This window comes from Phyllosticta capitalensis, assembly GCF_038381095.1.
Source record: "Phyllosticta capitalensis strain CBS 128856 chromosome Unknown BKA78scaffold_1, whole genome shotgun sequence".
Taxonomy (NCBI): Eukaryota; Fungi; Ascomycota; class Dothideomycetes; order Botryosphaeriales; family Phyllostictaceae; genus Phyllosticta; species Phyllosticta capitalensis.
Genome location: NW_027117439.1, coordinates 835,947 through 860,757, shown reverse-complemented (window position 1 = coordinate 860,757; position 24,811 = coordinate 835,947). Strand labels below are relative to the sequence as shown.

Sequence of the window (24,811 nt, the reverse complement as noted above, 5' to 3'; positions counted from 1 at the left end):
CCCCCGGCCGGCCGGCACGCCACCATGTTCAAGTTGTGCTTCTTTTGCCAACACCATCACCACCACCATCACGACCACATCCACAACGCCCTCAAGCATCCACCCCTACCTGCTGGATTCGATCGATCTCGATCTAGATTCAGACAACAACCATGCCCATCTTTCTCTCTTTTCCTTTCCATCGCCACCCAGGTGCTCAATCCCTCGATCTTCCCCGCCACACTCCTGAATCCGCCTCGATCCCTAGAACAGAAACACAGCCGCATCCTTCCCTCCTCCGCTCTTTCTCCCTCCCATTCTCTCCCTCGTCGACGTCAATCCTCGCCACCGGTCAGTCTACCAACAGTGATCTGTCACATCGTCGATTGATCGACTGTCAAATGGAGGATGCTTCTGCGTCGTGGCTGCGTCTGCATCGCGTCTGCGTCCGGCTGTCCTGCATCTGATCTGCGAGGCAGGTAGGTACCTGCAATGCAATCTGATCCCCATCTATCCTACTTCTAAAGTATCTGCCGGTCATTGGCTGCTCGCCATGCACACAGGCAACTCTGTCGGGCAACTGCTTCTAGCGGTAGGTGGTGGATGTGCAATAGACTCGCTAGCCATCTGCTTGATTGAGTTGATGTTGTGCGGTCCGAGACTTTTGGCGTCATTGGGTGCGTGGGTAGAATGTAAAGGGTGTACAGTACAGAAGAGGCGGTGAGGTCTTCGCTGTCCGCATATGTAGCAAGTGCGCGTGACTTTTCTTGTGCTGTGCCATTGGACGGCCGCCCGGTAGGTAGGTAGGTCGCTTGGAGAGCTCCTGTCTGCTTGGAATCTTCAATTGCATGGGCCGTTCATTGTTTTCTTTTTTTTCTCCCTATGTTGAGAGGATGAGAATTCCAACCCCTCTCGTTACACATCTCTGGCCAAAGACTTTTTCTCTTCTGTTATTCGCGGCTCTTTCCTTGGTAAACAATAGCACATTACCTTTTTCAACTTTGCCTCCGTGTCGCCACCAATTCATCCGCCACGCCAAAACACCATTCTCTCCGCCGATGCTGGCTTCCATCGCTGTAGGTAGCCTTGACCAAGGTTCCATCCCGTCCCCGTGCACCTCGTCCTCTCCACCCGACGCCTCTCCTGACCGACTCGTTCAAAAGCACCACCATGACGCAAAAACACACATCACATGGCGGAACTCGAAGGGCCGGACGATTTTGCATCTTTTTCCAAGGAGGATCGCAACACTTGAGAGCCTGGCTGGCTGTCTTGTCTGTCCTGGAGGATTGACTTGGGGGTTTGGAGACCCCGCAACGGCACTCGTCGCGGCCCAGCGCCACTTTGTTGAGAGTTCGAGCGACAATGGCCCGGAACAGCGACGATGATGCTTTTGGAATCATCTGCCGTGAGGTATTCTACTTTCTCGTCTGATGAAAAGCAACATCAATCCAATCCCGACCTGCGACGCCAAGCTCCAGCACTCTATCCCCTCTGTCCCAGAACCTACGCTGTCGAAAGACCTGGAAACCTGTTGCCATTTTGACTGACCACACATCTCTTCCGCTGATCATCTCAGCTTCTCCTCCCACTCTCTCCTCTCCTTGATCCCCGCCCACCCCTTCCTAATCACATCCGCCATCACCGTCCCCTTCAGCCGCCTGACCGCCTCCTCAACCGGCACGAGGTAGCTCTCATACAGCGCCTCCTCGGCATCGACGCCCGTCCCCTCGTGCCGCCGAGGCACGTAGCCCGGCGGCTCCATCTTGACGCGCTCGCTCAGGGACAAGCCGGGCGGGTAGGGCGGCGGGGGCGCGTATGGCTCGATGGTCGAAGAAGCTGGAAGCTGATGCTGCTGGCCGGGAGTGGCATTGGCATTGGTGCTGGCGGGGGACGTGTTGGGATGCAGCACGGCTTCGACGTCTGGCGGCACCGTCTCGGCGACGTACCAGAAGAGGATGTATTGCGTGTGGACGGACTGCGGTATCAACTGCGTCCAGACGGGCTCGGTGGAGAAGGGGAGAGGAGGAGGGACAGTCGCTGCCGTACTCGTCTCAGCGCTACTGGCGCTTTGCGCGGCCACAGCTTTTGCGTGCGCAGACGCCGGTTGGCGGTGCGGAATTGGCAACGGGAGCAATCGATTCCTGTAGCCCGACTCCTCGAAGCCCTCGCGCTCCGCCGCCCTCTCGATTGACTCCCCGGCATCCTTCCGTCCTTTGGGCAGGAACCAATAGCGGTCGCGGCTGTGGAAGCACAGTACGACCTTCTCGGACGCGACGTGGAAGATGGCGACGCCGCAGCCGATGGTCAGGTGGTGGGAGACGAAATTGGCAACGACGGGGTTGCTGGAGCGCGGGGCAGCAGCAGCGGCGGTCAACTCATTATTGCCGGCGGCGTTGCTGCTGCTGGTGCTGCTGCTTCCATGGCCTGAGTGCTTGGGCATCGAAGTAATTTGTGCCGCATTGGAGGATTTCTTGGGGTCGATGGTAGGGTATTTTGTTGCCGGAGATACCTCTGCTGGGGGGCGACGTGAAGTCGTTGTTCAGGTAGCACGGTAGTCGGGATCCCCCGCGTTGAGTAGTCCCTGCCGACAGCGGGGGACGTCCAGGGTCTTGAGTGTGACGTCACTGCGCCATGGCGTCGACGGAGTACTCGTTGGTTCTGTGATGGCTTGCAGAGCCAGGGGACTGGCGTTCGTCTCGTTCGAGTATTTCTAAACTCCGAATAGCCTTCGGTTCTTGTTCAATGCTCTCTGGATCGAGATCTTGAAATGAAAATTGGCCAATTTGGAGAGTTGAAATAGATATCAAGGCTACATATCAAGCTTCGCACCAGAGATGCATGATCTGTATTCGGACTGCATGTAAACATCCGATATTGGCCAAAAATATTGCGTTGGGTATATACAAAGCAGGACTGGTAAGACCAAAACCATTTCCCCTGAAAGAATCTCTTTTCAAGATTGATTGCGTTGCCTACCGATCGTTTGATTGTGAATCAGGACTTTTGGAATTTACTTTTTCCTTTGGCTTTTGTCTGTCCTTTTCCAAGCTCGAGAGGTCGAAGCTGTCGTCCTCATGATTTGGTATCCACCCCTTCAACGCACATCTTTTGCTGTCATCTTTTACCTGCTGTCTCAACTGCAGCAGCGTGCTCGTTTTCAGAATTCCATAGTCTGGGCTTGAAGATAGCACTTTGGCCAGCTGCGACTGCGTCCGAGAGTATGGAATCTGCTCAACAATTGCCGCAACCCTCTTCCATAATCCGCTCCTGGAGATGACACTGGCGCCCCTGGGATCACCCTGTCTTCGTCCTTGGAGGACTCCGTTGATGAGGGTCTCTTTGTGGTGAGTGGTATACAGAGCACTGATATTGCAAGGGACGAGCTTTTGGTCCTCACTCTGGCCACTGCGCCTGGACCAAGCAAACTCCTGCAATGTCGTATACACCTCAAACGGGCGGAAGTCATAGCCACCTTGGACCCAGTTTTGAGTCAATTCTGGCGAAAGGGTCGACATTCGGCCTCTTGGGCTGAAAGCGCGCTCAGACGCTTCTGGGACGTGCTGAGAGTCTGGAAGAATTACAGCCTGAAGGTAGGCATTGCTAGGGGATACGAGCAAGGCAGTGACGGCATTGAGCAGAGAAGTGCATTGCTTTAGGGCAATCTTGTCAGTACACGACTTGCTCAAAGTGGGCGGTGCATCTGGTCGGCCTGATCTTCTCAGTCAAGTGCTTTTGGATGCTGTGAATGTGATTCAGCACGCACCAGGTTTTCGGCGGACTATACCCAGCTCTGAAAAGTAACCTCTGCCACGAAGAGGCTCTTGTTTGGAGTCGTCGTCTGGCGTTGCGGTGGTTTTAGGAGGCAGATCCCACGGCGTGGCATCAGCTTGGGCTTGCATGGTTAATTCCATGCTTGCATCGCCGCATGGTGCTTCCGAGCAGTAGAGGTAAATCTCTATACCGTCTTGGAGGGCAAAGGGCTGGGGATGATGTTCGGTCATGTCAGCCTCGTCACGCAGTCGGATCAAATCCGAGGAGGCGCAGTCGGCCGATACGAGACTGGCACACTCGTCGATGAGGTAACGGTTGAATGCGCGCAGGGCCAACACCTCGGCATGCCAGTCGTGCAAGACGACACCGTTGGCCAGAGGGACTTTTGACGTGGGGAGGCATTTCATGCCCGTCCTGGAAAAAGCCGGAAGCGGTAAGCGGAGAACTGTGGATCTGAGGGCAGGCAAGGTTTACCCCAGAGCAACGCAGGTCAAGATGGGTCTAGCAGATTCGTCAGCCGGCGGAGATGTGGAGTTTTGGAGGCACTGTACAATACCTACTTTTCGGCAGCTGCACTACGACGCCAGCCAGCGGCACCCACTTGCCTGGACGTGGCTTGGACTTGGCTGGCAGGGCGTCGAAGGCGTCCTGCACGCAGCGGGCAACGGCATCAGGGTCAGCGGGCATGCGAGCTTCGTGGTTGTGGTAGGGAACCGAAGGTGGATGGTAATATTTGGAGGACGGTTTCGGGTTGGTCGGAGATTCCAGCGGCTCACGGCAAGCCGGGGTGCGCGTCATTCGGCCCAAGGCGCTTCTACGGCTCAACTCCCCCATTCCATCGACCCTATCCACAGACCCCAGGCCCAGCCCAGTGCCCAGCCATTCCGCGTGCCCCGTCCGAAAGAAGGAAGTCACCGTGGCGGAATCAGGAAGCAACTCTGCCTGTACGAGCCGTGATAAAGCCGCTGCGCCCAGCAACCACCGCCCACCATGCAGGCCTTTGGTGAGATCAATCCACCTTTCCGATGCCGCCGCGGCGCAAGACGGTTGCTTGGGCGAACGAATCGCTGACGGCTCTTGCAGTCCCAAAACACCGCAGAGTAAGTTGCCATCTTGTCGTCTGCCTGACCCGCCGCTGACCGTCTGTGAAGCCCAAGTTTGATCTCCAGCTGAGGGTATGCTTCCCCTTTAAAGCGGGGAGACCCCCTTGCTCATGGTCCGCCGTAGATTATCGATCTCAACAATGTTCCTCTCGTCTCGGGCACATCCTTTGTAAAGTGGTACATACCCGGTTCCACTGCCGCTGAGCATCGCGGCCGCACCGAACGCCGCGCCATCAAAGACCACAAGGTGTTTTACGATTACGAAAAGCACATCCCGATTCGCTTGACCATCCAAAACAAGACCAAGCTCCTAGAAGACTCTTGGATACATTTTGATGTTCTTCAAGAATATGGTTCTGGCGGAAAGCACGATAGAATCACCCTGGGCAAGGTTCAACTCAACTTGGCCGAGTATATCGAGGCCAGCGAGCATGAAGCCGACGAATCGGAAGGAGTGGTGCGGAGATATCTCATGCAAGAATCCAAGATCAACAGCACGCTCAAGGTCGGGATTTACATGCGGCAAATAGAGGGCGAAAGAGATTACATTGCGTAAGTGCAGTGTCGGTCACGCAAAGCTCAAAGCTGACATGGACAGTCCGCCATTACGAGTTGCTCAAGTATTCGGGGGCATAGCGGGCATAATTGCAGGGGAGCCTGGAGACACGGACGACATTGGACGTAAGTGGCAGAATTCAAAGCACTTTGGAGACGATTCTGACTGTCGCAGACATTCCCACGCTAAGCAAGAACGCACTGGAGAATGGCGAAATGCAAGACATGTACCGCAGGACGGAGATTGCATTTTGGGCAGCACAACCCGGCGAGCTTCGCGCAGACGAGTGCATAGAAGACATTTTTAGCGGTGGTGACGGATGGGGCGAAAGGGAATCCCTCTCATCATCTCGAGATCACCTCACTGCTGAAGGTGGAGACACGGGGTCCCTCGGGGACAGCCGCAGCTGGCATAGGAGCAATCCAAGTCAGGGCAGCAACAAGTCGTCAGATGCTCCGAAAAAGGTGCGCGCCGGGCTAGGACATGAACGTGGGCTGAGTCTGGGTCGAAGTACTGCAGCCGTGAGGGGAAGAGCAAGTCTGGAGCAGCAAGCGCATCAAATGAAGGCAGACTCGCATGCCGCAAAAAGTAGACCCACCCGCGAGGTTGATGAGTTGGATGTCAGGGACGACTTGAGGAGTTGGGCGATTCCTACCCGGTAGCATATTCAGGCGTTTGATTATTCGATGATTTGGTCTTTCTGGCTGGTGAATGTCACGTTTTGAATGTTTGAATGACCTGAAATGTGATATTGGTGCTGGTACGTCATTGGGCTTCCATCCCTGAAGGAGCCGGCAAATGAAGGCGGTCTCGAAGGCGGTCTCACAAAAGTCGCGAAGCATTGATGGCTCTCCGCGACGGCAACAATCCAATCCAACAGCCTTTCCACAACTGACTCTTCCACATGCTTCTCAGAAAATCACTGGGAAACCCCTCGATATGTTTGCGCTGTCGAATCAGGCAATCGTATCGCACAAACGGAGTTCCGCCCCGATCTCTTCTCGCCGCTCCGCACTCGAGATTCTCTACCTTTGCAAACCTGCGCTCGCAAACGTCCTTCGATGATACCTCTTTCTCACAGCCCGACTTACGAAAATCCGACGTGTTTCCAGACAATGAACGCGAGGCCCCCAAATTCCAGGTTCGGAGAGTCTCCAACCCAGACGGCCCAAGAACCAGGATGAAGACTATACGAAAGACTCGCCGCACAAGAAATAAACACGTACTGTTGGAGGATTACACACCACTGGATCGAATGACCCTGGGGCAAAAGGCGGAAGTGCTCGTTCTTCGCGACGTGGACATTGATTTTGGCCACAAGGGCGAGATGTCATATGATGAAGCAGGGGCTGCAGACGCAAAAGAAAGGGAACAAGCGCGGGAGGAAATTGAAGCTTCAATCGCAAGCGAAACTTCCGTGGCTGGCCAGGAGGAGGTGAATGTTGCCATCAATCAGCTCAAACCGAAGAGTGGCAAGGTGCGGCGCATATTCTCAGCTGAGCACCTGGAAAAGCTCCGAAAGTCTTTGCATGGATTCTTGCTGCCGCAGCTGCGACGGTTTGTCAAGATTGCGGAGGACGAGCGGAAGCTGGAGGCTTTGAAGCGGATAGACGACCGCATCAACGCAAAGGAGAACAATGACGAGGCGTCTAGTCGTGAACTTCCAAAGAGTATCTGGCAAGAAGGCATCACCGATATTGAAACGAGGCTTCCCCGGGGCGCATTGTACCTGGAACCCGAAAGATTGAAAAAGGCAGAATTGATTGATTACATTATCAAACGTATCTGGCACGTCACCACCGTGGAAGAGATGGATGCTGTAGGGGAAATTGAAGTCGGAGTAAAGCTATGGCATCTTGAGCTTGTTACAAGGGGATTTGGTATGCATCTCGCCATGACGTTGAACTATGCGCTGATGACTGCAGGTATACCGGTACGAGAGTCGGCATTGGACCGCATCGGGATCCAGCGGAATGTCAAGATTGAAGTCTACAAGCCCGAAAATATCATCCGCTTTACTGCGAACCGCACCGATGCTACGAAGGCTATAAACGATTTACAAATCGAGCTGGGCAACGTGGGATCGTCCAAGTTTTCGTTGGACCCGTTCAAGCCCATGCTCGAGAGGCAAGGCCACCAAAGCATTTTGAATATCATGAATCAGCGCGATATTGAAACGATTGGCACCTTGTCCAATGCCAATATTGAAGTTTTGGACGACTCTGTAAGAACGTTGACCGTGATGTTTTGACTCGACTAATGCGTCTCCAGCTTATCATTCGCGCGACGAAAGAGAAGAATGTCGCCACAGCGAGGCGGTTCCTGATTAACATGCTCTTCCTACGGACAAGAACAGAGACCAAAACTTTTACAGCAGCAACTGATAAAGGATTCCTGTACAAGAATCTGTCTGAAACTGCTCTTCCGTATCGAATTCGACAGACCAACTTGGGGCGTTGGGGCTACCCTGTTAAGAGGTTAGCCGTACCAAAGGACGATGAGAAGAACACAGCCCCCGCAAAACACGACGCGCGCTTTTCAGCGGCGGGAGAAGGAGCGTCGAGCAGTGTCGCAAGCCAGGTGGCATCATTCTTGCAATCTCCAAGCGTTGAGAATGAAACAGATGTTGCAAATACGAACGCTGAAGAGCTCCAGGACGAGGCGAGTGTCTGGAACCCAAAGATTACGACGCAAATTTCAGCAGCCTACGGAAACGTTTTGCACTCTTTCGATTCGGAGCCGGGCGTGTCATCAATGTCGGCGGAAACCGCTGTTGAATCAAAGTCTCCAGTCTTTCTCAGCTCGATACCAGGCGCAAACCCTTTTATTGGAGGCATTGCATCACTCGGCGCGCAGCTCACACCTGGAAGCTATGGTCGGACTCCTGACGTCCTCATGTTTCGATTTGTGCCTTTTCCATGGCATTTTAAGGATGCCGCAGCGGCGTCGGAAGACATTCCCAAATTTTCCCTTCGCCTGGCGATTGATGAGAACGGAGCAGTGCGATACTCTGGCTCAGGGTTGACACTGGCGGACCGAAACGCATACGTCTTGATGCCGGACAAGGTCACTGATGTAGCCTTTAACAGACGCGAGATGCTGTGGTCAATGGCCGGCATGAAGAGCCGGCAAATCCGCGCTTTTGTCAAGCGCACTCAAGAGAGCATTGAGATGAAGGGAAACATTCGCGTTCCGCCAACTATCACCCTAAGCATTCCCGCGTGGTCCATTCACAACATTGAGAGGTACCCCGACCTTCCCACGGTGTACACAAATCTAGGAGAGGAGCGTCTCATTACCTTTTCGCACGTCGGCACTGAGCATCGCCAATCGCTGCGGCTCGACTTTGATAAGGGACGCTTCCGCGGCTCCATGTCGTCGGTAGAAGCAGGTCGTCTGGGTGGTCGTCGCAACGAGGTACGCCTCCGCGTCCGCAAGTCGCCAGACACGCCAGAGCAGCTGGAAAGCGTCCTCGGCACGTTTGTGGAGAATGGGATGCGCGTGGCAGAATGGCTTGACAATGCTATCAACCTCCGCTTGGACACTCCGCCCGCCCACATGAGCCGCAAGACGGCGCACAAGAAGTATCCTGACTTGTCGGAAGGAAAGGGTCCCTATGCGTACTTGAGCATTTGGAAGGGATCCGGCGAGGAGCAGAACAAGGAGTCGACTGTCCAGAATGCGTCTCCTGAGTCGACCAAGGGAGAGCATGAGCCTGAAAATTCCACCTTCGAGGCTGATGCCGCACACTGGGAAGCCACACCATGGCAGGACGGTGAGTCGAGCCGCGTCCAGGCGCAAGAGTCAGAGAATTCTTCCTCGGATCCTCAAAGCACAGATGGTGCAAAGACGGAGGGTGAAGACGCCTCGCAGTCAGCCCTGTCGGACTCGGCAAGCACGAGCAAAGAAGACGGAGACCAAAAAGGGCCGTGAAGATCAGCGGCGGCTTGAAGGGCTGAAGGTGTCGACCCTGTCACGAGCACGGCGGAGGCGTAATTGATGGTGGGGCCGAAGATCCAGACCTGGACGCGGTCCAATGGTCGTTTGCGGATTTGCTCGAAAAAAATCGTTTTGCATGGCATCTGAACTGGTTCTGTACATGTAGGCATAGAGGGTCAAGGCGAAGGCAAAAGGTGGTTTTTGATTGGGCGAGATTCCCATATTGTACGCTGGAGCATTGGCTGGATTAGGGCTTTCAATTCCTCTCAATCAAAAAAGACGATCTTGCTGAGCCGCAACTGTGCATTTTTGGATGTCGTTTGACGATGTGGAGGTGTTGTTGGGAGTCACAATCGAAGGATCATTTGATGCTTACTGTCGGTGTCTACAAGTCGACACCACGGTACAAAAAGCCGTGTTGGGGCGCTACGTCATGATTGGAGAAAAGTGAAACAAAGAGCTGCTCGCGCTCGAGCTCGAGCGGCATATCCGTCAATAACAGAGAATATGAGCGGGAACATGATTTTATCGAGCTCAAACACGGAGCGGACAATCACCTCGGCAACGAAGAAAAAATTTTGGTGATTGAATCAAGTCGATGGTAATCTAATGCTCTGTATTGTGGATTGGTGGCGTCATGGTGGTTTGCCCCAACAAGCGTTCCAATCGCTGGCTCTCAGATTGGGAGAGTCCGGCGCAATTCGTGTCTATTGAAGGCTCTTCAAAGCATAAGCGCAGCGAAGCACACGCTTGTAGGATGGACTTGTTCCCGACGCTCGCAGCAGCTTTTGCTGGCTTGGCTGCATGTAGGCGGTTCAGTGGCGAGTAGATCTGCAGCTTTGAGGGTGCGGTGAAGGTTTGGGCGGCTAGGGGCGAGAGATATCCACAAGGACCCAATCGCATGACAGCCTGAAGTGCCGCAGAGCAAGAGTCATCAGTTGAGCGTGCGCGTTGGGCGCTGCCCCGCTGCGCTGGCTCTGCGGCGGGTGGCTCCTTCCTGTCGCTTGCTCGCACCTGCCCCGCCAAAAATTCTGCTGCTGACCTAAGTGGATTAGCGCCCACCACTGCGCCCGCCCCAGGACATAAAAACCATCGCCCTCTCCTCCACCACCAACTCTTTTCCTCTTTTTTGTCCCGCATACCGAAACGAGCTTTCATCTGCGTACGCTCCCTCACTTCATCTCCATCGTCCTCCACAACCTCTAACAGCCCTCTAGGATCTTCAATCTACTTCAACTCCAACTTCCAACCTCACAACAATCACCATGGCGTAAGTTTCTGCTTGCCCGCCTTGAGGCGCCTCAACGGAGCCTCAACACCACGCCAGAGCTCAACTAACGATGCCTGCAGTCCCAAGGAGAAGACCCACATCAACGTCGTCGTCATCGGCCACGTCGACTCCGGCAAGTCGACCACCACCGGTCGTAAGTGTTTCCTCACCCGCGATCGGCCACCCCACCTGCTCACACACAATCTACAGACTTGATCTACAAGTGCGGTGGTATTGACAAGCGTACCATCGAGAAGTTCGAGAAGGTCAGTCGCCTCACATTTTCTTTGAGCGCAGGGCGGATCGCTCGTCGCGCCACCTGGTGCCGCCTCGCCTGAGGGGCATTTTTTGGGTGGTGGGGTCGGGCGCTACGCTAAGCTGCTTTGGCGCCTTCGCCAACATGGCCCAAAGCAGCCCTGCGCGTCACTTCATTTGCGTCGCACAACATTTTGCTAACGCCCTCCCAGGAAGCCGCCGAGCTCGGCAAGGGTTCCTTCAAGTACGCCTGGGTCCTCGACAAGCTGAAGGCTGAGCGTGAGCGTGGTATCACCATCGACATTGCTCTCTGGAAGTTCGAGACCCCGAAGTACTATGTCACCGTCATTGACGCCCCCGGTCACCGTGACTTCATCAAGAACATGATCACTGGTACCTCCCAGGCCGACTGCGCCATTCTCATCATTGCCGCCGGTACTGGTGAGTTCGAGGCTGGTATCTCCAAGGATGGCCAGACCCGTGAGCACGCCCTGCTTGCCTACACCCTCGGTGTCAAGCAGCTCATCGTCGCCATCAACAAGATGGACACCACCAAGTGGTCCGAGGAGCGTTACCAGGAAATCATCAAGGAGACCTCCAACTTCATCAAGAAGGTCGGCTACAACCCCAAGACCGTTCCCTTCGTCCCCATCTCCGGCTTCAACGGCGACAACATGATTGAGGCCTCCACCAACTGCCCCTGGTACAAGGGTTGGGAGAAGGAGACCAAGACCAAGTCCACCGGCAAGACCCTCCTCGAGGCCATTGACAACATTGACCCCCCCGTCCGTCCCTCGGACAAGCCCCTCCGTCTTCCCCTCCAGGACGTCTACAAAATTGGCGGTATTGGCACGGTGCCCGTCGGCCGTGTCGAGACCGGTACCATCAAGGCCGGCATGGTCGTCACCTTCGCCCCCGCTGGTGTCACCACTGAAGTCAAGTCCGTCGAGATGCACCACGAGCAGCTGTCCGAGGGTGTCCCCGGTGACAACGTTGGCTTCAACGTCAAGAACGTTTCCGTCAAGGAAATCCGCCGTGGCAACGTCGCTGGTGACTCCAAGAACGACCCCCCCAAGGGCTGCGACTCCTTCAACGCCCAGGTCATCGTCCTCAACCACCCCGGTCAGGTTGGTGCCGGTTACGCGCCCGTCCTCGACTGCCACACCGCCCACATTGCCTGCAAGTTCTCTGAGCTCCTCGAGAAGATTGACCGCCGTACCGGCAAGTCCATCGAGAACTCCCCCAAGTTCATCAAGTCTGGTGACGCCGCCATCGTCAAGATGATTCCCTCCAAGCCCATGTGCGTTGAGGCTTTCACCGCCTACCCCCCTCTCGGTCGCTTCGCCGTGCGTGACATGAGACAGACTGTTGCTGTAAAGTTTCCCCTTTATTCCTCATTTCTACTGAACTATGCTAACAAATTTTCAACAGGTCGGTGTCATCAAGGTACGCCATCCAACCTCCAAAGATTTCCTTCACTCTCCCCCATGGTCCCCCCTCCCAGATGTTGAGAACCGTTTGACTAACACTTGTCACAGTCCGTCGAGAAGTCCGACAAGGCCGGTAAGTTTTCCTCTTATCAACATCTATCAAAGCATGTGCTGACAACAGAAAAAGGGAAGGTTACGAAGGCCGCCCAGAAGGCCGCCAAGAAATAAGCGGTTTCACCCCCGACTGACCTTGACGACTGATCTGGTTTCTGGTGGTGGAATGGTTTCTCATTTGCTATTTTGCTCACGACCGGTCATGGTATGAATGAAGGATTCGAAGGTTGACAGGAATGCTTCTACCTTCAAAAAATAGAAGTGATGATTCCCCATACAAGCTCAAGTTCCACCTGCGCATGTGACTGTCCCTGCGTTTGGCCACTCGTGGCTCGCTGCTTTTCATATCTTCTGCCCTTCTTTTTCGAGTTCAAGTGTGCGTGCGCGTCATCATAGCATCCCATTCCTTGTACTATCGATAATATCATGGCCCTTAGCACCAGTAGTGGCCTCATACAGATATGATATAGTGCGACGGTGTATCCATTAGCAGGATTTCTTGTTTTGCTTCTAAAGAGGTACTCTAAGAAAAGTGCGCCATGGTGCTCAAGGATAGCAGAAGACGAAACCTAGAAGTAGTAGGCTGGCTCCTGGTCGAATCATGGGCCATGGACCACTTTCACTTGCCAGACTGAGGTCCGTTATCATTCTGCTTCACTGACTGCAAACCAGTAATTCGACCGTCCACAGACTCAAAACTCGCTCCCTCTACGCTGCGTCTCCCCAATTGCCTCAAACCTTCACCTTTGCCAGCTCGCTGGCCTGCCTCAAGCGCTGGGCACACCGTCAACACGAACGTCGGCCTGCTCAAGCATTTCGGTCTGCCCGATCAACTCCACCTCCGCTCGACAAACCATCGAGCCCAGCGTCTGAAGACGCAAACCTCATCGTCATGCCCAATCGTCTTCAAAACTGCCGCGGTGCGCTCATGAATGCCTCTGCTCCGCTCAATCGACGAGCGCAGGTGAGCGGCTTGTAGATACAAAGCTCGCCCAGCTCAAGTGCGTCCACTCGCTCAATCAGCTCAACCTCCACTCGACAACCACTGGCTTCACTGCCTGTAGACACAACCACCATCTTCCTTCGCAGCCGCCTTCAACCTCGCGTCCAAGGGCACCCGACCGCCATCACCGTCCCGTCTGAGTCTGGCTAAGCAGCTCTCGCTCACAACCTCCCATACAGCCTCGCCGCTCTGTGTTCAATTGCCGAGAGCACTTGAGCCTTTCATCCGACACCGCGCCAGTGTCGCAATCAAAGGCGGCCCCGTTCAGCGCGCACCTTGACGCGCCAGACCTTTGGGCCGTCGCGCCCCACGCCGATGCGAACCGACGCGCCTTAAGTCATGAGAGCTCCCGGGCTCGGGACACTCACGAACACTGCCCATTCTGCTTTCGAATGTTCCTTGTCGTCCCGTCTCCAACGAAGACGTTTCGGTATGATTATGATCACTCCCTGTCAGCGCGTCATCAGACTTTAACATTCCGGGTGTCAGACCCACGACGGAGGCTACCCTCTTCCTGCAAGAGTGAGCAAAACCTCCGAGCAACGACGCGAGACGATGAACAAGAAGGAGCAGCTCGTCGAGCTACGAGATCTGCATCCGTGGGGAGGCTCATCGGCAAACATTTCTTATCTCAGATTTTGTTCTCACTCGCCGCTCCGAGACCCGCGCCACTCAGAATGCCATGCGAACGGAGAACTTCGTGGCGAGCTGTTGAAAGAGAGACGACTAGATGCAATGAGGGTGTTTGCGTCATCGCCACCTGCTCTCCCAGTCGCTGGCCAATCCATCGGTCCATCAGAAGGCGGTTACTTCCACTACCTACTCCATGACGGTAAAGGCCGCGGCCGCCACTGGATCACCTTTTTCCAGTATCCTCAAACAAACGGGCCCATGCTAGGCACTTGCCTCGAGTACCGATTCCGCGTATGTTTTATTGCGGAATTCTTCTTCTCTGCTATTCTCGGAGCATGGCAGAGCGAAGTGGTCAAGAAGGGGAAGCAGGACCTAAAAGAGCTTCGCGGTCTGTATCCCTGGAGTTGGCACAACTTGGAAGCCGCCAGCTACCGTGGCTGCTGCTCTCACTCGCCATTGAAGGACACCAGATTCGCCGGCGGCAACGGAAATCGACAGGTGGACAGGACCGACGATGAAGAGACGCTGAGGAAGAAACGTGTTGCCGCCATGGAGGAGTACAAATCCTCACCACCAGCACTCCCAGTCGCCGGCCAATCCCTGGTTCCTTCAGAGGGCGGCGGATTCATCGAGTATGGCCCGCTACTAGAGGTCAGGGACCAAGAGGAAATTCGAGTCGAGCGCAACGAACGCCAAAGGTTGTACGACGAGGCAAAGCGCGAAGAGGCTCGACAAGATCCCGAGGCGCACGAAGAGCTCCAAGCCAAGAACCGAGAAAAGATGAAGCGACACCGCGCTGGAAAGGAGCCCATTTCCGAAGATGCCCGCCAGGCACGCAACCTTGACGCCCGCGAGAGAGACGCCCAGCAACGGGCTGAGAGAAAGGCCGACCCCGCAAAAATGGCCGCGTACCAACAAGAGCAAGAAGAGGCGAACATCCGTACGACATTGAGGAAAATGGGCTACACCATTCGGAGAAAGCGGCCAGGCCGACCCGGAGAAATGCCAGCGGGATGGGCACCGGGCGACACCATCAAGACCTTCACGAGGCGCGTACGCCCTCCTCCCGAGACTGGGTCTGCCCATAACGGAAGAGGCCCGCGAGGCACGGAACACGAACGCCCGCGAGAGAGGCTGATATGCCAGGCGGCAAGTCCGATATCAGGCCTACGATAACTCCTTGTGAGCACGCGATGAGACATGGTTTTTCGAAAGAGGAGGGACAAGGAGAACTCACCCACCACTTAGAGGCAGCGTACAATTGTACCTGAAGCCTCAGGATTGGCCAAATCGAGAAGGTCCTCACGATAACTTCAAACGTCGCAAAAATTTCAGAACCGTTTCCAAGAACCAAAAGAGGTCGACTGCTGACGGCGGAGGGAGCGATGGCTGTTCAGCTCCACCAAGAGCCTAATCGGGAACGTCTCCTCATTCTAACTTCAAACGTAGGAAACAATTCAGTTCCAAGACTACAGCAACTTATTCGTCGCATTTCTCATGGTGACGGTGGACGCGCAGAGGACGGCCCGCTTAGGGAGCATTCAACCTCCCGTTATGGGAAACGATCAATTTTCAAGATTTGCAGTTTCACGACTGACCACGACTGGCCAAATCGGGAAAGTTCTTCTACCTTCAAACGTAGGAAAACGCTGGAGCTGGATTCAGGATGGCGCCGCTCGTGCTTGTCGCTTTCATCGGATGTCCCAGGCGGCTGCCAGACAGTGCAGGGGAGGTTGTTTGACCTTTTCAGGGGTATTTGAGTGGGGCGAACTACACCTGTAGCGACGCAAGACGGGCCCGGCCACATTCACTGCAGTACCACGCCGCTTCTTGATCACAATTCCACCTGCCGGGTGGTCCGGGTGGGAAAAAGCTACTAGCGACGTCAAGGAAACGATTCTCGTTTTCTTCCGACTTTTGAAGATATCAAAAAGCTTCCCGATTGGGCCACCCATAGCAGACTCGGATTCTGCAGACGGCCACGTAACCAGTTATTTGGCATCTCTCAGCGCTCAAATGGGAAGGTCATCCTTTTCATACTAGTTACTCACCAAATGGACTCTTCATTGAGGTCTTGACGCTCTCGAATTTTCCTTCTCCGGTCGAAAGACAAGGCAAGCCCGGCCTTGTACGATTCCAAGCTTCGACCAAAACAACTTCCTCCATTATGTCCACGAATAGATATGAATATTAACATCAGCGAACCCATGCGGAATCGCTTCCGGTCAGCACACTTCCCATTTAATCCTCCCGTTTCAGCTAATTGGAGCGGGTGCCCATTAGATTGGTTCATCTTTGGCCTGGGGGTGAGGATGCTCTCATTATTCTTGTTTTGCAACATGGACCTCGACCCTCGCTCTGTTCTGTCACACCGAGAACTTCATTGCCAAATCCTGAGACGAACCGCAAATGTACTCGAACACCAACAGACTTGCTTCTCTACCTCCTTCGAATGCCCCAATCGCGGCAGTCTAGAGCCAGAAGATCACAACTTGCAATTTACTCTTGACGCCTCCCTGGAAGCGTTTCCGGTTTTCTTTTTTTCCGACGTTCGAAGTTATCGAAAAGCTTCCAGATTTGGCCATTCACACCAGGCTCGGACTCTTCAGACGACCACATTGGTGCTGCCTTGGACTTGGAGTTGGTGGCAAAATTCGAGACCTACAACACCAGCTACCCACTATGTGTTTGCAGTCAAGGCGCTTGAATGCTCCCTGTAACTCTACACACGAGACTTGAACACTTTTCAGTCCCTCGTGCGTGAGATGCTTGAATGCTCCCTGTCTTCGTCATTTCGACATAGAAATTTTCTACGCCTCCACCGTCGCTCTCTTCTATATGGCGCCGCGACTTTCGCTGCCCCTGACAACGGCAAACGTGCACGGCTACTAGGGACGTGCTTCGCTACCAACATTCAACACACCACACTGGTAGCAAGCAAAAAGAGGGGATCAAAAAAGTTTCTGGAGAGCAGGTCGGCCAGGAATTGAACCTAGGACTTACCGCGGGAGCGACTGTAGCCGCGGCACATGTTACCACTACACCACCAACCCGTTTACGTCGTCTTATCGCTGTATATTACGATACCGATCGCACAACTTTATATACGGCACAACTCAACCTGTGCTCCGCTCTCTTGCAGCAACTCTATCGCGGTCCTCCACAATTTTCCAACACCTATTCCGTAGGTCGGCGGTTATTTCATCGATATGGCGCAACTTTTTTGGTCGAACCTATAGCTCGATGGGCCTCCCCGAAGTTGTCCAACTTGGGCCTGCTCAAGATTAAGTGGACCAATCCGACATTATTCAACTTGAATCCGCTTAAGACTCAATGGACCGTCCTGAAGTTGTTCAACTTGGGCCTGCTTAAGGCTCGATGGGCGTCCCCAAAGTTGTTCATCTTTGGCGGTGGCCTGCTCAAGATTCAGTGGACCACCCTGGAGATGTTCAACTCGACCATGCTTAAGGCCCGAGGGACCTCCCCAAAGTTGTTCAACTTGGAACCAGTCATGGCTCAGTGGACTCCCTTCAAGTTGAGCAACTTGGACCTACTCAAGGCTAAGTGGACCAATCCGAAGTTGTTCAACTTGAGCTTACTCTCATTCCGCGCTGGACCAACCCAAAGTTGTTCAACTTGAGCCTGTATGGCTCGACTGACCACCCCAAAGTTGTTCAACTTGGACTTTGCAGACGTTTGAAGTTGCAAAGGATTGCCTAATCGGGCTTACCCAATGGTGATGCAGGCAAAGGTAAGTGCTCAATACATGTGCGAAATCCACACTGCAAGCGCCACTTTCTAACGTATTTAGGACAAGTTTGGTCACTTGGAGAGCTGAAATTGCGAACGCCTCTATATCTATACATGGAGTAAGCCAAAAGATCAGCAATCGAACAGCTGGAGAAGCAGGAATTTGATTGGCGAGGACCTAGTGCACTTTAACATCAGGGGTAAAGGAGTGTCCTCCCAGCAGGATCCCGCCCGAGTACATTGTATTCAGTACCTCCCCAATCACCCTGCCGTACAGGAGTTACTTGTCTCCCTCGCCCCCTCTTCCGCTGAGGATGAGGATGCCAAACGCAAGACAATTTGGGTGCAGCGAAAGCCGGAATGGTTCAATACAATGGCCTACAACAAGGAAGTTGACTGAGGCAAACGCTGACCAGCAATGGTCAGATGACGAGAGCGTCGCTAATGGCGAGGAGGACGACGCCGACTATATTGACGACACCAGGGATGTCAGCCCTTCTTATATTGCCGACGATGGTCAAGCGTTGGCTGCTGCGGAGCTTGAATGGGCCCAATTGGTTCAACTTGGCCGCGAGAGGGACTTTGTCGTCGAGGATCCGCAGGACGATGTGATCCTTCGTCGGGCTCTTCGGCTCCTGTACGCGGAAAGATTCGGCCAGGCGAACGTGGCTGAAAACCCATCGATTAATATCGAATACGACCAGCTCACACCGGAGAAGGCTCAGTCTGTTGTCAATAACACCAAGACTGAGAGAGCAGCAGCGATGACCTTGGCTGCAAAGCTCGGAGCCAGGCCCAAGGGAGAACCCCTGCCGAATGAGCAGACGTCTTCCCAATACACGTCCAAAAAAGTCCGCGAAATGCTCAGCAATACAGAGCCTCCCTTGGTCGACGAAATACTCCGCTTCAGCTCCGTTATCGTCAAACAACTTTGGAGCCTATATATGTCTTGTCAGAGCAGGCCGGTCCAATTTTGCAAGACTCTCTTACCGCGCTCCGCATGACTGAAGTTCCCGGCTCGGAGGAAACTGGAAAGAAGATGTACACGACTACGCTCGTGGACGCTAAGCGCTTTCTACCTTTGGCAGGTCACCGGCGCTGTCTTTATGTCACGAAGGGCGTTCGGCGGCATGCCATCGGGACTGTATGCGTTGGCCCGCAAAGGAGTTGGACTTCTCTTCAATTCGGATATCATTAAAACCCAGCTACCAAGCCGCGAGAGCTGACCTACTTCCATATTCTGCTGCACCAAGAACATGTCCGCCGCAGAGAACATTTCTTCCACGTTTTTGACCTCCCTGGCCTCGTCCCCTGCCCCACAGTAGGTGAGGAAAGAAATTCAACCCAGGCCCAGCTTCAAGTCGTCGCACCACCTTCAGACGCAAGCACTTGAATGCTCCCTGTGACTACCCATTAAGAGAAAAATTCTCTCTATGTTGAAAGCATCAAGTGCCTGAGAACTCCACATCTCTACGTTTTTGAACTTTGCGACAGAGTTTCCCGGACTAGCAATTTCTTTCGCCACCCACTGTGGCCCCGAGGATCAGATGTCGTTTTTGCCTGCCCTGAGAAGCAGCGCATTAAAAAGCACGAGCACGAGCAACCAAAGGTCGCCCCTCCTTCTATCCACCGCCTCTGGCCGCCCAAGACCACCAAGTTTTCCGCTCGAGAGTAGCTGCCATCGTCGCACAATTCCTACTGGAGACCACGGCGGTCTGGTTCCTCGAGATCCTGGCCAAAAAGACCGCGGAAGAATGGGCAGACGTCTTCGTCCAGTACACCCCTAAAAAAGTCTGCCAAATGCTCGGCAAGACGGAGCCTCCCTCAATCGATGAAATCCTCCGCATCAGCTCCAACCCATCAACCAACTTTGGGACTTAAATGTGCCTCCTGGTGCCTCTGGATAAGGGACGTCATTATCACATGTATGGCGGTTCGGCTACCAGCCCCTTCGGTGGCCTTTAGACTCGGATTAGCGCCCATAAGAACCCAGCCATCAAACAAAGAGAGCCAGGTTACTTCCATAATCTGTTGCATCAAGATGATGCCCGCCGCAGGGGCCATTTTTTCCACGTCTTTGACGTCCCCGGACTCGTCCCTTGCCCGGAAAATGTCATGACAGAGCGCCGCGCAATCTGCATGATCGCGGAAGCGATCTACACGGCTTGGTTCGACGCCTACCAGGCCAACGCTCCCCGAGTACACGCCAGCCAATTTGCGCAATGCCCATACAACATCAATGAGCTCGGATGGTGCGGCACTTGCTCACATCTGAGTCCCACAGAGATACAAGCCAGGGGGAATGGAGAGATGGTTGTGGAGATGGAGATGCGAGAGAGCTTAGGGATTGGAGATGTAAGAGATCTCAGGGGAAATGAGGAGGGGGGGGGGGGGAGGAGGAGATGATTAGGGGGTTGGAGATGTGGGTGAGCTGGGGGATGGAGATGCGAGAGAACACATGGGGAGATATCCTTGTCCAGCAAATTGAACTCCGACTCCTCATCCCCTCACATTCTTACTCATCATACGCAGCCGCAAAGGCATTCCGGCGTTGCTCAGCCTCACGGCGCCACTTCTCGTTCTCGCGGGCCCTCTTTCGCGGTCTGTATTGCTCTTTCTTGTCTGGGTTGTCCAGCCACCATTGTTGTTGGTATTCCTTTCTTTCAGGCCTGCTGCTGAATTCCTTGTTGTACGCATGAATTGCCTCGCTATTCCTCTCGCGGTAAGCCTTCTGGTTGGCCCTCTGCCTCTTCCTAGAGTCTTCTGCACTCCTTGCTGTGTTCAGACTCTCTGTGAGGGCTGAGTGTGAGCACGTGCCAAACCATCCGAGCTCGTTGACGTCGTGGGAACATTGGTCATAGTGGTTTGCGTGAACTCGGGGGGCCTTTTTGTGCTCATTGTCAATCCACCATTGCTGTTGGTACCTCTTTCTTTCGGGCCTCTGGCTGAACTCCAAGTTGTACTCTTGGGCTCTCACCGGGTTCGCCTCGCACCAGGCAGCGGTATATAGACGGTCTTTCTCCTTTTGAGCAGGGTCGGAGCGGCGCTTTGCATTGTAGCCCTTCTGGTAGTCCCTCTTCCTCTTCCTTGTGTTTCTGCACTCTTAGCTGTTGTAAGTGCCTTAAGGATGGGAACAAGGACAGGGATGGGGATGGTGATAGGGATGGGGACGGGGATGGGGATCAGGTAGGGGATGGAGATAGGGATGGGGACGGAGAAGACAGGTTCAACAAGACGGAGTGACAGTCTGGGCTACTGGCCAAGCGTCGCCGCCTGGTTAGGGGTCGCAGGTCGTTGGCAGACGGACGAGGATGCGCCTAATCACTCCCTAAGCGTCTATATATCTGCCAGTAGCGTAGACACGAGCACTCCTTGTAAGCATGCGCGCGGAAATGGTGGGTTTAATAGCTCAACTCAGATCAGTGGGGTCAACTATAGCCACCTCCCAAGCTTCGTCGCATGGTGGACTTCGTGCTTCGCCAGCTAGGGTCGACGAGAGACGGATGCGGATACGCTCGATCACTCCCTGAATGACCGTCAGGAAATCCTTAGTGTGACCACGAGTACTCCTTGTAAGCATGCGCGTAGACTTGGTTCTTTAAGCTCGGGTCAAGGGCTAGAAGATGAGAAGTGACAACAACAACCACCACCACTCAAGTGTCGTCGCAGGCCTGACCCGTGGGCTTCGCGGTCGCCGTAAGGGTCGACGAGAGACGGATGCGGATACGCTCGATCACTCCCTGAATATCCATCAGTCAAATTGTGGTGTAGACATGAATGCTCCCTGTGTGCAAACACACGAACTTACAGGATGGAAAAGAAAATTTCAGCGGCCCATGGAATTGGCACACACGGCTGCCTACTGACTGTGGCCACGGGGAAGCGCCCAGCGTCGCCATGCGTTCGTCGGATCCGCAACCGCCAACAAGGATGAGGTAACAGGGATCACGGCCTGGGAACTTTCGATCCCCCTCGCAGTTGGCCGCAAAAGAAATGCCAACTCTTGGGCAGGGCGTTCGAATGCTTCATGTAGTCTGCTCCTCTGACTTGATCGAACTTTAGCAATTTGAGAGCTCCTCATTCGCCCAAAATCTATACATCACAAAGTCATACTAAACCCAAACACTGAACCAAAAAAGACGCAATTCATAACCCATGATCCATAAACACATGTTCTACCAACCGACGGAAGCATCGCACCTCGCTATTTATGCAAAAGAAAAGAAAACTTGGTCCACTCAATCTCTTCCTCTTCAGTGACAATAGGGGGTATTCTTCATTAGGGTATCATGAATGCTGTTGTCTAACCGACGCCTCTCGTATGCAAAAGTGACGTGTCTGAACCGCCGTCCTTCCTCTCCGCGTGCTCCAAAACTCTGCCACCCATTAAACGTAAAAGAGGAGTCTCGAGACTTCCTCACAGGTGTTTTGTTCGTTCAATCTTTCCCATCTCTACTGCGCAGCTGGGGGATGCGACTGCAGAGGCGACCCGTTCCTGACGCCCGACTCATGCTCCTTGTCCACATCCATGCTCCTAACACCACGGTCCGATGCCATCGTCGTGCCGTCGACATCCGTGGCGGGCGAGGGACCGCGCGCAGCGGCAGCGGGAGGCACTGTGGGCTCAGCAGATGGGGCGTTCGGCTCCGTAGTCACGCTTTCGGAAGCGACGGACGCCTTCTCGGCGTCGCGGGCGTGGCCAGACTTGGGGCCGACCTTTTCATCGTGCGAAAGCGACAGGTAAAGGATAATGGTGCTGCGAACTGAATCAGTTTCAAAGGTCGAGCCACTTCAGGGCCAAGGGGACATACCTGATCCACGTGAAGATGGTTCCTATCCACAGGAATACAATGGAAGCGACGGCGCGCGGGTTCTTGCGGTACTCGAAAGGATTCGACTTCCTCTTTGGCCACTGCGAGGCCAGTACCTCGGCGCGGGCGTAAGAAACGCCCTCGACATGCACTCTACGCGTGGCGGTGATGACGGTGAAGACGATGGCGCTGGACAGCGTAAAGGCGCACGACATGACCGACGTGATTCTCCATGCCTTGCGGACACCCTTAATCTCGCGGCGCTCTGGCCAAAACAGGTCGAAAAAGAAGGCGGAGCCGAAGATGAAGGCAACCCAGATGCCGACAAAGATGTTGTAGCTAGCAGCACCAATGTAGTCGTTGTTGTGCACGTGCGTACCGGGTTGCTTGCCCTCAATGAACTTTTGCTCGTTGAGGTAGTCTGTTGACGGGCTGTTAGTCGATGTTGCTGTTGCAGTGCGGGGTGGGAGTGGTATGTAGTAGAGGGGGAGATTTTTGAAGAAGACGAGGAATGGAGAGGCGTGAGACTTGCCTGATAGCACTGCTGTTCCTAGCGACTCAGACACGACGCAGAGAATCATTGCAAGCTGATAGACGATGAACTTTGTGCGACGCAGGTGGTAGTCCGTGTTCCACATGTATCCGCTCTTGAACTTGGACCATTGCATCTCCTTGAGATCAAGACCCCATATTACCGGTGCCATGGCGTCTGATGTTGATTTGTTGTGTCTTGGGGAAGCAGGAGGTAGAGATGCAAGTAAAAGGGAGCAGCCCAAACAAAGAATCGGCAGGATATGGAATGTGGCGGGTGCACCGGATGAGAGATGGAGATGGCGGATATGGCGGAGAGGCGATGAATGTGAGATGATGACTGGAGTTAAGAACCTTAGTCGTCAGGGTCTCTGACGTTGTAGTAGCCCACAGTTGGTGGACTAGATACGGCAGCGGCTCCTGGGAAGGCCAATGACGTCAAGGGCGCGGATCCGGGCAGCCTTGCTCCGTCATTGATGATCGCCGCTGCACACAACCTGCGCCCGCCATCAACACCAAGGACAATGAGAAAAGCCAGATGCAAATCTTTGCAAAATTTGCCAATGCTCCACTGCACATACGCGGCGCGAAATGCGTGCGTTGCAGCAAACAAAACAAGACCAGAGACTCTAGTTTTGCGCCAGCCATGGTGGCTAACCAAATCCGATCTGTTCCTTGTGATCTACGCGAGCCCTACCGCATCTCTTTCGCTGCTGACGTGCCATCCAACCACCAAGGCATCGTCCAGTCTTTCTGACCACTCAGCTCTCGAGTGCAGGCATCCTGAAGCAATCTTGCAGATGACAAGCAGTGCCACTACCGTCCGCCAAGTTAGCTTAGCCGCGCCCCTCTTTATCTTGGGTTCAACCTCACTTCTTGCAGCCGATGACTGCCGCGGGCTTTCTCATCGACTGCGACTGGTTTTCCCAGCATCCGCCACTTTTGTCGCTGGTCATCGCTGTTCTCCCCGCTGTTGCAAATCTTAAAATCTGCAGTTTCGCGTCTCGCTCTTTTTTATGTTCGGAGTCCGATGATATTCGTCTCAGAGGCTGCGTACGTGTAGACAAAGTTTGACCAACGGGAAGACTTGTCCGCTTCGGGTTAGCGTCCAGAATCAGGTCGCCAGATGCGTGGACGTCCTTGACTCAAGATGCCAAAACGCCTACAAAGTGCAGGGATTTTGAACAACATGATTTGCTCAAATGGATCCACGATCGAGCAATGAAGCGATGCTTTAAAGGCTTCATCTTTTCTGATGCACGGTTTTGACACTTCTTCAAGTCGCAAGTCTGTCTAATGGATCACTCTTTAAATCCATCAAGGCATGGTCGTGTTCTCCAAGACTGCAGTCGATGGACTATCTCGCACCACAGAGGACCGCAAATGAAATGGAAACTTCGGGTTTGGATGCTCGGATGCTCCTTGTAGTGTTGTTCCCAATCTTTATTGTTTGGTAGGTCGAAGGCTCCCTGAAGCCATCTTTTTATAGGCTCAAACGTCCAAGTCTTTAGGTAGCTAGGTGTTGATCACTCCCTAGGGGTACACATGCATCTCAACTTCCTTACTGAACAACGAAGTCCAAGAACACAGCTACAAGAAGCATTCAAGCAAACCGCACTGCCTTGGAGTCGCCATTTCTTTTGCGATCCACTGTGACTCCAAC

At 54.0% G+C, this 24,811-nt stretch overlaps 10 protein-coding genes and 1 non-coding gene across 11 annotated transcripts; 6 read left to right on the top strand and 5 right to left on the bottom strand.

The window, feature by feature from the left end:
- The first annotated feature begins 598 nt into the window (after positions 1 to 598).
- BKA78DRAFT_5747 (uncharacterized protein) lies at positions 599 to 1,458 on the top strand. Its single transcript, XM_066893402.1, has one exon. It carries the CDS (start codon positions 828 to 830, stop codon positions 1,365 to 1,367), a length of 540 nt encoding a protein of 179 aa, XP_066748954.1. The 5' UTR covers positions 599 to 827; the 3' UTR covers positions 1,368 to 1,458.
- Positions 1,459 to 1,549: 91 nt separating this feature from the next.
- On the bottom strand, positions 1,550 to 2,422 carry BKA78DRAFT_243945 (uncharacterized protein; the record flags this gene model as incomplete). Its single annotated transcript, XM_066883988.1, has 3 exons — positions 1,550 to 1,825; positions 1,892 to 2,027; positions 2,082 to 2,422. The coding sequence occupies 3 exons, from the start codon at positions 2,420 to 2,422 to the stop codon at positions 1,550 to 1,552; spliced, it is 753 nt and encodes a 250-aa protein (XP_066748953.1).
- A 532-nt stretch (positions 2,423 to 2,954) lies between these two features.
- BKA78DRAFT_290997 (adenosine-deaminase domain-containing protein) lies at positions 2,955 to 4,440 on the bottom strand (the record flags this gene model as incomplete). The annotated part of the gene is made up of 3 exons (XM_066885830.1): positions 2,955 to 3,691; positions 3,746 to 4,198; positions 4,314 to 4,440. 3 exons carry the CDS (start codon positions 4,438 to 4,440, stop codon positions 2,955 to 2,957), a joined length of 1,317 nt encoding a protein of 438 aa, XP_066748952.1.
- A 150-nt stretch (positions 4,441 to 4,590) lies between these two features.
- Positions 4,591 to 6,146, top strand: BKA78DRAFT_301578 (N-terminal C2 in EEIG1 and EHBP1 proteins-domain-containing protein). Its single transcript, XM_066887369.1, has 5 exons — positions 4,591 to 4,853; positions 4,905 to 4,928; positions 4,981 to 5,408; positions 5,455 to 5,537; positions 5,587 to 6,146. Exons 1-5 carry the CDS (start codon positions 4,779 to 4,781, stop codon positions 6,072 to 6,074), a joined length of 1,098 nt encoding a protein of 365 aa, XP_066748951.1. The 5' UTR covers positions 4,591 to 4,778; the 3' UTR covers positions 6,075 to 6,146.
- Positions 6,147 to 6,165: 19 nt separating this feature from the next.
- BKA78DRAFT_301572 (mitochondrial inner-membrane-bound regulator-domain-containing protein) lies at positions 6,166 to 9,812 on the top strand. The gene is made up of 3 exons (XM_066887368.1): positions 6,166 to 7,292; positions 7,338 to 7,636; positions 7,684 to 9,812. Exons 1-3 carry the CDS (start codon positions 6,317 to 6,319, stop codon positions 9,343 to 9,345), a joined length of 2,937 nt encoding a protein of 978 aa, XP_066748950.1. The 5' UTR covers positions 6,166 to 6,316; the 3' UTR covers positions 9,346 to 9,812.
- An 804-nt stretch (positions 9,813 to 10,616) lies between these two features.
- Positions 10,617 to 12,534, top strand: BKA78DRAFT_348400 (translation elongation factor EF-1 alpha; the record flags this gene model as incomplete). Its single annotated transcript, XM_066890628.1, has 7 exons — positions 10,617 to 10,621; positions 10,702 to 10,775; positions 10,832 to 10,887; positions 11,089 to 12,249; positions 12,308 to 12,322; positions 12,415 to 12,439; positions 12,494 to 12,534. The coding sequence occupies 7 exons, from the start codon at positions 10,617 to 10,619 to the stop codon at positions 12,532 to 12,534; spliced, it is 1,377 nt and encodes a 458-aa protein (XP_066748949.1).
- A 1,444-nt stretch (positions 12,535 to 13,978) lies between these two features.
- On the top strand, positions 13,979 to 15,337 carry BKA78DRAFT_358564 (uncharacterized protein; the record flags this gene model as incomplete). Its single annotated transcript, XM_066892355.1, has 1 exon — positions 13,979 to 15,337. One exon carries the CDS (start codon positions 13,979 to 13,981, stop codon positions 15,230 to 15,232), a length of 1,254 nt encoding a protein of 417 aa, XP_066748948.1. The 3' UTR covers positions 15,233 to 15,337.
- Positions 15,338 to 17,027: 1,690 nt separating this feature from the next.
- Positions 17,028 to 17,109, bottom strand: BKA78DRAFT_t3. Its single transcript has one exon. It is a non-coding gene; the product is annotated as a tRNA-Cys (tRNA).
- Positions 17,110 to 18,023: 914 nt separating this feature from the next.
- Positions 18,024 to 19,136, top strand: BKA78DRAFT_339638 (uncharacterized protein). Its single transcript, XM_066890293.1, has one exon. It carries the CDS (start codon positions 18,121 to 18,123, stop codon positions 18,808 to 18,810), a length of 690 nt encoding a protein of 229 aa, XP_066748947.1. The 5' UTR covers positions 18,024 to 18,120; the 3' UTR covers positions 18,811 to 19,136.
- Positions 19,137 to 20,321: 1,185 nt separating this feature from the next.
- On the bottom strand, positions 20,322 to 20,860 carry BKA78DRAFT_339637 (uncharacterized protein; the record flags this gene model as incomplete). The annotated part of the gene is made up of 2 exons (XM_066890292.1): positions 20,322 to 20,751; positions 20,784 to 20,860. 2 exons carry the CDS (start codon positions 20,858 to 20,860, stop codon positions 20,322 to 20,324), a joined length of 507 nt encoding a protein of 168 aa, XP_066748946.1.
- Positions 20,861 to 21,878: 1,018 nt separating this feature from the next.
- BKA78DRAFT_260326 (uncharacterized protein) lies at positions 21,879 to 23,560 on the bottom strand. Its single transcript, XM_066885418.1, has 3 exons — positions 23,150 to 23,560; positions 22,618 to 23,038; positions 21,879 to 22,562 (listed from the first exon to the last, which is right to left on the bottom strand). The coding sequence occupies exons 1-3, from the start codon at positions 23,319 to 23,321 to the stop codon at positions 22,259 to 22,261; spliced, it is 897 nt and encodes a 298-aa protein (XP_066748945.1). The 5' UTR covers positions 23,322 to 23,560; the 3' UTR covers positions 21,879 to 22,258.
- Positions 23,561 to 24,811: the final 1,251 nt, after the last annotated feature.